Raw genomic sequence first — 9,288 nt, 5'->3', positions numbered from 1 at the left:
GCTGTATCAGCAGCTGAGCCTAGTAATAACCATGTGGCCATAAATCTGTTGTTTGGTATAATCTTAGAGAAAAGAAAACACACACACAGATACACAAACATGCACGCACACACATACAGTTCTTTGTTATTGTTTTTGTTTTTTCCCGTTAGAGACTGACCCATTTAGATGTTGAGGCCCATTGGTCGCAGATCTAGGCATCATTCTAGAGTCCAAACTTTAAGCACATTAGAAATGTAAGCCTTTGGCGTTAAGTTCTGCTACTGTAGGAAGACGAGACGGTACCTCACTCTCATCTCTGCCCTTAATTATTCAATCCCAGCTCCCGGTCAGGGAATCCCGCCACGTCACTCGCTTATCCTCAGCTTTCAGCCTCCATCCCCTTCAACCTCCTTCTCCTTCAACCTCTGTCTCCTTCGACCCCCATCTACTTCAACCTCCATCTCCAGATGTCCTGGTTCCCTGGTCCGCTTCAGCCTCCTTCAGCCTTATTCTCATGAGCCACCGTCGCCAGTTGGTCCTCCCTGTCCTGTAATGGGGGTAGGCTTCGCCCCCTGCCTCATCATCGGCAGGATATGAGCCCCCCTTTACACATTTTATTCTGCAGGTTGGGGACCTGCGCCAAAGAGAGATGTTGCCTCCCTGTATATTAATAAAATACCTTTCATTTCATTTTGTCTATCGAGTCTTTCATGGTAGAAGTGCTATGTCAGATAGTGCTGCACAACTATTTACATGCTATGATTTTTTTCTCACTACAGTTATTGCATTACAAGCTGGACCATGGTGGGGTCTACCACACTCAAGCCAGTGGGGATTTTAGAAGAAGAGGTTCGGTTCGGTTAGTTTCTGACATTATTTATGAGGACGACCCCAGGCTTCCTGGCAGGGGCTCGAAGTATCAGGCGAAGCGTGTCTCAAGAGCAGCCATTCTGTCTAATCCCTCTTCCATGTTGCCCGTGTCCAACATGGAGAATCCCGGCGTGGGTGAGAGCATCGAGCACAGTCGGTCCCACGTTTGCGCCACTTGTGTCGCCATCTCCTCGGACACTAGAATAAAGTCTGTGTGAAGGATGGTGAAATACCCACAGTTTAAGCCCTTAGCGCAGAGCCGTTATAACCTTACTGTCACCAAAATTGTAATGGCTATGTCTTAATCTGTTACTTAAGGCCCTCAGTAATGTCATAGCAATGTTGTTATGATGTAGTTGAGTATATTCAGCAAATAGTGAATAGGACCGCCGGCGACCCCATCTGCACTAAGAGGCTACTTCACAATGTCTGATTTCATATTTCAGTACTCAGGACTTGTATCTCCAAGACATATACTAAAATATTGAGCTGTTTGTGTTGTATTTTTGTTTGCTTGTTTGATGTAGTTCAATACTTTACCCCCCACACACATGCATGAAGACCTTCGTGATTTGAAAACCTCTCAGGGAGTTGTTGTGACATCCTGTGCTATCCCATCTGTTCCATGCATGGACCATGGAGACTGTAGTACAAGACCAGCCAGGGTCATCTAGTATCTTAACCATATCCAATTGCTCTCTCTGTTGAGAGGAATCTGGGACAGCGCCTCAAGATTGAACTGATAATCTGGCATACAGCGCATTTTCCCGATGGCCCAAGTCCAGATCTGTGCACGAATGTACACAAACCTTTACGCTGTACTGAATGCGTGGGTGGTATTCCTTCGAAACTGTTGTGCTTATATAGGCCGCACGCCCAACATGAATGGAACTTGGGCCAGTGCAAATCTTGCAGGAAGGCCACAAAAGTGTGCGTGTAGGGGTCAAACATGGGCAGAGGTAATAGAGGGGGTTGGGTCCATGTTACAGAATAAAATGCTCTCTCATCGTTCCAAAAATTGAGTTGCGTTACACATTCACTGGCCACTTTGTTAGGCATATCTTTCCAACTTTTCATTCACACAAATTTGTGGTCAGCCAAAATGGTGGCAACTCAATGCATTTAGGCATGTAGACAGGGTCGAGATGATCTGATGCAGCTTGAGCATCAGGATGGGCAGTGTCAGTCCGCTTTTTGACCACACCCGGTCCTCTAGCACTCTCCTTCAGTGATAATACCCTGTCACAAGTGTAACTTGTCAGAACTCAGAAGCGAACCATACTGAAACCACGTCAATAAAGGTCTCAGTACAGTTCACTTCCGAGGGGTCTGGGTAGACCTTTGAGTGTACACATATGCACCGAAAATGCTGTGTCACAGGTCTGAGTTTGCTTAAATGGCTGTGTGTCTGTGTGTCTGTGTTTGTGTGTGTGTGTGTGTGTGTGTGTGTGTGTGTGTGTGTGTGTGTGTGTGTGTGTGTGTGTGTGTGTGTGTGTGTGTGTGTGTGTGTGTGTGTGTGTGTGTGTGTGTGTGTGTGTCTGTGTGTGTCTGTGTGTGTCTGTGTGTGTCTGTGTGTCTGTGTCTGTGTTTGTGTGCGGGCGCGAGCGTGAGCGCGAGCGCGGGCGCGCACACTTCCTCACGTGAAGTCCGGACAGTTGGCGCTGTATGGCAGCCTCCAGAGCTGGTTTGTGCATGTGGGAATATGTGTGTTTCATGTAGCCTATGTGTATTTTTTCTTCTCTCTTATTTTTCTCTCCTGTCAAGCACATTAAATGACCATTATGTATGATAATGTGATATACAAATCTTGTTGGCATCGCTCCATAACATTGCATTATACTTACAGATATAACAGGGTTCTGGTTACACATCGTAACAACATTGTTATGACATTACAGAGAGACTTAAGTACAGACAGATTAAGACTTGGACATTGTATTCATTAACAATACATTAACACATTTGACATACATTAACAAAAAAAGCTCTGGACAAAGGGCTTAATATAAGTTGTTTCTTCTCACAATATTTTCCAAAGCACCCTAAGAAATTGGTGTGTTGTTACTTAAAAGTACCCTACATTGATTTTAAGTAGGGACTTAGAGGGAATCGGAAAATGCTGTGGTGGACATCAAAATTTTGAGTGAGTCTTGCAATTTCAAATACATGTTTGTTTTCATGATTTTATACCTCATTTCAGCTGATGTAGCCATGCAAGTTGAGGAGACACTCGTGCTGAGAATTTGTAATGACCGAGAAGTGTAAAAAAATTGAAACGCCCAAATCTACTATGTCCAATATTGTACTGTTCCATTATTGTAGTCTGATATGTCTTGGAAGCAGTTTGTCTGTAGAGGTTGTTATCTGAAAGATGGACCTTAGGTTTGAGGATACATTACATGCCTTTTCATATCTATCATAACGATGTCTCTGGCTTCCATGACTGATCGCAAACCTGTAAAGAATTTCCGGTGAAAGGTATTTGAAGATGTGTTGGAGTAGGACAACTGGAAACCATCCAAAGGTGAATAGCCTACAAGGTGAACAGTTCCATGGAAGTTATGATGAGAGGCAGGCAATGAACTTTGCTCTGAGTTGTGCCCTGCCCACTGTTTAGATGCCAAAATAACTTAATATTTAATAATAAATAAATAATCGACACTCACAAATGATACTTTTTAATGCATTTGTGTCTACAGTTTGTAGTTATGAGGAAGACAGTGTTTTTCCACTCGGGCAAAGGTTATCAGGAGGTGACCGGAAGCCTGCCTGTTGTCATTCTCATGATGTCCTCCTCAGAGTTTGACTTTAGCAAAAATATGCAGGAATAGGAATAATAATGTATTACAAAAATATAATAGGATTCATATTAATTCATACCAGCGTGTATTTTAATCAAAACATTTAAAATATCAGTAAGTTTAATTTTTAACATTTATATTTTGTTAAAACCATACCCATGGTCCTCCTGTAATCCAAACCAAACTTGTTGACAAGAGTAATTCCAGTGTATCAGCTCAACAAATATATCAACAAATGTTTTGGAAAGGTTGACTTTCAGTGGTGCAACCTACTCTGCTCCCATTCCTGCAAACACAGGGTCGTGATGGTCGTGAAGGATGGTGAAATACCCACAGTTTAACCCCTTAGCGCAGAGCCGTTATAAACTTACTGTCACCAAAATTGTAATGGCTATGTCTTAATCTGTTACTTAAGGCTCTCAGTAATGTCATAGCAATGTTGTTATGATGTAGTTGAGTATCTCCAGCAAATAGTGAATAGGACCGCCGGCAAACCCATCTGCACTAAGAGGCTACTTCACAATGTCTGATTTCATATTTCAGTACTCAAGACTTGTATCTCCAAGACATATACTAAAATATTGAGCTTTCCCCTGACACATAACTAGCCTGCATGTTTTGGTGTTCTTCATTTTGTGTTGTATTTTTGTTTGCTTGTTTGATGTAGTTCAATACTTTACCCCCCACACACATGCATGAAGACCTTCGTGATTTGAAAACCTCTCAGGGAGTTGTTGTGACATCCTGTGCTATCCCACCTGTTCCATATATGGACCATGAAGACTGTAGTGCAATACCAGCCTGGGTCATCCAGTATCTTAACCATATCCAATTGCTCTCTCTGTTGAGAGGAATCTGGGACAGCGCCTCAAGATTGAACTGATAATCTGGCATACAGCGCATTTTCCCGATGACCCAAGTCCAGATCTGTGCACGAATGTACACAAACCTTTACACTGTACTGAATGCGTGGGTGGTATTCCTTCGAAACTGTTGTGCTTATATAGGCTGCACGCCCAACATGAATGGAACTTGGGCCAGTGCAAATCTTGCAGGAAGGCCACAAAAGTGTACGTGTAGGGGTCAAACATGGGCAGAGGTAATAGAGGGGGTTGGTAATTCCAGTGTATCAGCCTAACAAATATATGAACAAATGTTTTGGAAAGGTTAACGCTCAGTGGTGCAACCTACTGTGCCCCCATTTCTGCAAACAGACGGTCGTGTATAAAACCTGCCCTGACAACACATATCTTTACCTCACACCTCAGCAGCAGAGCATCAGAAAGCCTCAGTGTTCAGGTGCGGTGCATCTCTTTCTCTTACCTTTTTTTCAGGCTTTTGGTCTTTTTTATCTTTTGGTCAAACAATGTTGTCCTGGTGTTTCAGTTCACAAATAATTCAAAGCTATTTTATACTTGAAAAATCAAAGAAATGTTCTGAGAGACAATTTTCTTCAATATCAAATTATTATTCCTTAACTTAATTCCAATTCCGCTGTGATATACTACCTACGATGATGATGATATCAAATGACTCCTTGACATGCTGTCAGGCTGAAGGTTTTCTTTGCAATCTTACCATGGCTTTGACTCCCGCAGGTGATCAACATGAGCCCTCTTCTCTTCCCTCTACTTGTTGCCTTGGCTTTCGGTCAGGCCAGCAGTCAGCTGCAGTGTAAAGAAGGCTATGTTCAGTTCCAGGATTCCTGCTACTCACTAACTGGTGCAAGTGACGATACATGGGCTAATGCAGAGGTAAGCAGCCATCTTAAGCCTTACGTTTCAGCGTTGGGAAAATGGCTTACTGGAGCATAAAGCATATCATGAAAAGGATGAAACTTTTCAATTAGCATTGCATTACTGTCATTGATAACAATTTGCCTTTTTCTCTTCACTTATGTTTGTAGCAACAATGCAAATTCTCTGGTGGCCATCTAGTCTCTATTAGTAACAAGGAGGAAAACGAGTTTGTGAAGTCTCTTTTTGAAAAAACCGACAACAAGGTTGTATGGATTGGAGGAAACAGAGTCGAACCGGTAAGATTACAACGTGGTTGAACAATATGAGGAAGTTATTATCTGGGAATTTCTATATGAAGACTATATATTGCTTGCATCATGAAATTATAAATGTACACAACATTTCTGGGTTTCCAATGTAAAGGTAACAGACCTCCCTGAAATTAGTTAATAATCTAATAATCTAGCGTACAATAATGTTTACAATGTTATTAGAAATTGTGTAATTGTGAGACTGTAGTGTGATGTGCATCATCTGGTGACCTTTTAAAAGGGTTTAAACACTGACATCTTTATAATATAAATAACACGTACGATATAACCAGAATTATATTCTTGATGCTATCTTGGACGCAATCTTGAAAATGACACATTTCTTCAAGTCAGATTTTATTTGTTTTTTTTAATATGTTAGCAAAAACACCAATCATGGAGATGGGTTGATGGAGCCAACATGGAATATGACAACTGGGGTGCAGGCCAACCGCGTAATTTCAGAGAAAAAAACAGCATGATGATGTTCAAAGATGGTAACTATGTCTTTGTTTCCTTACCAACACTGCCAATAATGGTTGCAGTACTGCTGCTGTAAAATGAATGATTTCTGAAATGTGTCTCATTTTTCTAGGGACATGGGGAAATGAGGATGGTACTCTAAGATATGCATTCATATGCAAAGAGAGTCAAAGGCCCACTTGTGACGATGACTACTACTTGTATGGGTCTCAGTGCTACGCCTTCAAAGAAGCAAAGCTGGGATTTGGAGCAGCGCAGGTAAATACATTGCATGATCTAACTTTTTCTGACCTTCGTGTGAATGACGTCCTTTATGGGGGCCCTATTATGGCCTTTTTCAGGTCATATGGGGGGGTGGGGCATGAGTGTTTTGTCCTGGGGCCCTGTGTGTGATTGTTCCAGCACTGCTCCCCGCACTAATGTATGTTTCCCTACATGTGCTTAGAAAAACAGACGGTGGCAACCTGGCCTCGGTACACAGCGAGGAGCTGAATGTGTTTCTGCAGAAACTTACAGAAAACACTATGGCCTGGATCGGAGGACGAAAAGATGATGAGGCCGCGGTAAACTTTTTAAACATGTCAAAATGTGTTTCCTTGTAATGGAATATTGAGAAAATCTCTATATCAACCACCTCATCAATTCGTTGTAACACACAGTTTATCCCTCTATAGCTAACTTGGCAGTGGAATGACCAGACACCATTTGACTACCAAGACTGGGCAAGAAAGCAACCGGCAGCAAGCCCTCAAAACTTGTGCATTCTCATGAATTATCATCCTTGTAAGTGAAACATCCCTTTTCCTACTGAACCTCTGTGGCTCACACATTCAAGATAGACAAGCAATTTAAGTGTAGGCCTATGTATATGATGTAACTGACATTTTTCTCCTGTTTTGTCTTCTTTATCTTAGATGGCCAAGATAGCTGGGGCTGGGCCAATGAGCTGTGTGACATTGCATATGGATACGTCTGTCAGAAACAACGTATTTTGCCTGCACTTGCCTGATGGTTCAGAAATGGTTTCATTTAGTAAATAAAATGTGCCAAAATGAGCAGTCTTTTCTCTCTCTTTGTTTGCAATTTCACAATTACAATTACAATTGCAATTTCCCCGTCGATCACACATATACTGTGCCTCAGAATTAATAACAACCAATGGTGTGCTTGTTGACTTCACTTGGCAAGTGATGTTTTAGTTGTGTGCGTGCAAAAATATGTAATTATTTGGACTACACAACAGACGTCGCATGTCCGACGTGAAGCCACTTCAGCCGCGGTGCAGCAGTAGGGTTGGCTGCGCCTCGGTTCACGTCAAATATGCGAGGCGCACATTGTAGTCTCTATCACAGTTTTGCACAAAAGCTAAAATAACCTTTCTTGCGTGTCGAAAATGAGTGGTCTTACGTTGCAAATCCAAACCTTAAAAATACACTGCCATCAGGTGAAATCCGGAGCACATGCCAAACGGGATGAGGATTTAGCTTGACTCGCTCCATTCACTCACGTTCAAAGTTTTGAGAGCTTCAGCTCGGAAGTAGAAGGGTGTGAAGAAGGGTGGTTCCCCATTCAGCCACTGGCATTGTTCTCTATCTTCTGCCTTTACCTGTTTTGCTGTCAACACCTTGGAGAGAGGGGATGAGGGTGCCTGGATATGGGCCTTCGTGCCTATGACCTCCTCTCCCTCTCTTTCAAGCAAATAAACCTTGCATTTCTGAATTCCAACTACTGGATCCACTGGATCTGGTCTTAAATATGAATTAGTAGCAAAACATAATTACTTTCAATACAGCCTGGGTCATCCAGTATCTTCACCTTATCATATCTATCTCTGACGCAGTGCCTGTCTCAGCCTTGGGAAAACGGCTGAAGCAGAATGGATGAAAATGGATGAATTTAACTGAGGTCAGAACTTAAGTTCTCGAGAAGTCCAACAAGTACATGTGCTGTAAGAAATCAAATTAATGGATAACTTACACCATGTTCCAGGCTGTCTCTTAGGATTTATAAGACAAGATATGTATCCGCTAAATAAATTCAAACAAGATCACAAGTTGTGGCGATAATAGTTCAGCTGTTGTGTTGAAATGAAATCTTTACAAAAAATGTTGTAATAGTTGGATCATTCTAAAAATAACACAAGGAGGAATATTTTGAAAAGAACTATATTGACTGCCAACATAAATGCACAAATAAAATACCACCACAGAGAGGTTGTGGCACTCAGTAGCGAAGATTTTGAGGGACTAATTACTGATCTATTACACAGAAAGATTGAATGATCAAAATTGCAGGCATATAAGGCCTATTTCTGTAATGTAGAGTTCTGTAAAATCATTGAACGAGTTATGAGATCATGACATACCCATCATCAATAAACAAACTATGACACTCCAACAATGACAGCTGTTGAAAAAATGACCATAAACACAACACTTGATTAAGGCACATGATGCAGACATTAAACAGTGTTGCAAGTGGCAAAGCTCATTCTAGATGGACATAGGAGACACGTGAAACTGTCCTCTGATTACAGAATGGAAAATATTTCATTCTTTTTTAAAATCATGGAGTCATGCACCCTCCAGGTTATGAAGAAAATGAATACTTCAGCTTGATTTAGTGGTCAGTCTGAAAGACAGCATATATGGTAAAGGGGTGCAGAGATGCCTTGGTTATGGTCTTCTTACTCATGTAGAGCATTAAAATGAGGGCTGAATTATATATTCAGACTTTAAACAGCATACATAGCTACCAAGGCATTATATTTTGGAGCACAGCCTTTAGATATTGCCCCACAATGATGGCAAATTTCAATCTCTACTTATTCCAACCGCGTGGTTCCATCATAAGACAGGTGACAAAACGGTTTCAGTCAGGATATGCCACATATTAAGCATAACAAGAAGGTAAAGAAGTCGAAGAACACACCTATCAGGTGAGCTGCTGAAATCATGTCTCGCATATCAAAATATCTATTTTTTAAATAAAATCATGCCATCAGTCAAAGTATTTAAATGTTAAGTCTCCTCCTTTGTGTTGTGTTTAGTCTTATCGAACATAAAAAGCATTTTATTGGCCCTGTCCCAACTTTTTTGGAAT

The 9,288-nt window shown here is 41.4% G+C and overlaps 1 protein-coding gene across 1 annotated transcript; it reads left to right on the top strand.

Annotated features, from left to right (window-relative positions):
- Window positions 1-968: 968 nt before the first annotated feature.
- On the top strand, window positions 969-7,241 carry LOC134469883 (C-type mannose receptor 2-like). The gene is made up of 10 exons (XM_063223906.1): window positions 969-1,064; window positions 3,552-3,652; window positions 4,868-4,952; window positions 5,252-5,407; window positions 5,560-5,688; window positions 6,086-6,200; window positions 6,299-6,444; window positions 6,632-6,749; window positions 6,861-6,969; window positions 7,101-7,241. The coding sequence occupies exons 1-8, from the start codon at window positions 969-971 to the stop codon at window positions 6,737-6,739; spliced, it is 936 nt and encodes a 311-aa protein (XP_063079976.1). The 3' UTR covers window positions 6,740-6,749; window positions 6,861-6,969; window positions 7,101-7,241.
- Window positions 7,242-9,288: the final 2,047 nt, after the last annotated feature.

Source organism: Engraulis encrasicolus, chromosome 19, assembly GCF_034702125.1.
Source record: "Engraulis encrasicolus isolate BLACKSEA-1 chromosome 19, IST_EnEncr_1.0, whole genome shotgun sequence".
NCBI lineage: Eukaryota > Metazoa > Chordata > Actinopteri > Clupeiformes > Engraulidae > Engraulis > Engraulis encrasicolus.
The sequence above is the reverse complement of the archived record's forward strand: the minus strand, read 5'-3'. Positions and strand labels throughout refer to the sequence as shown.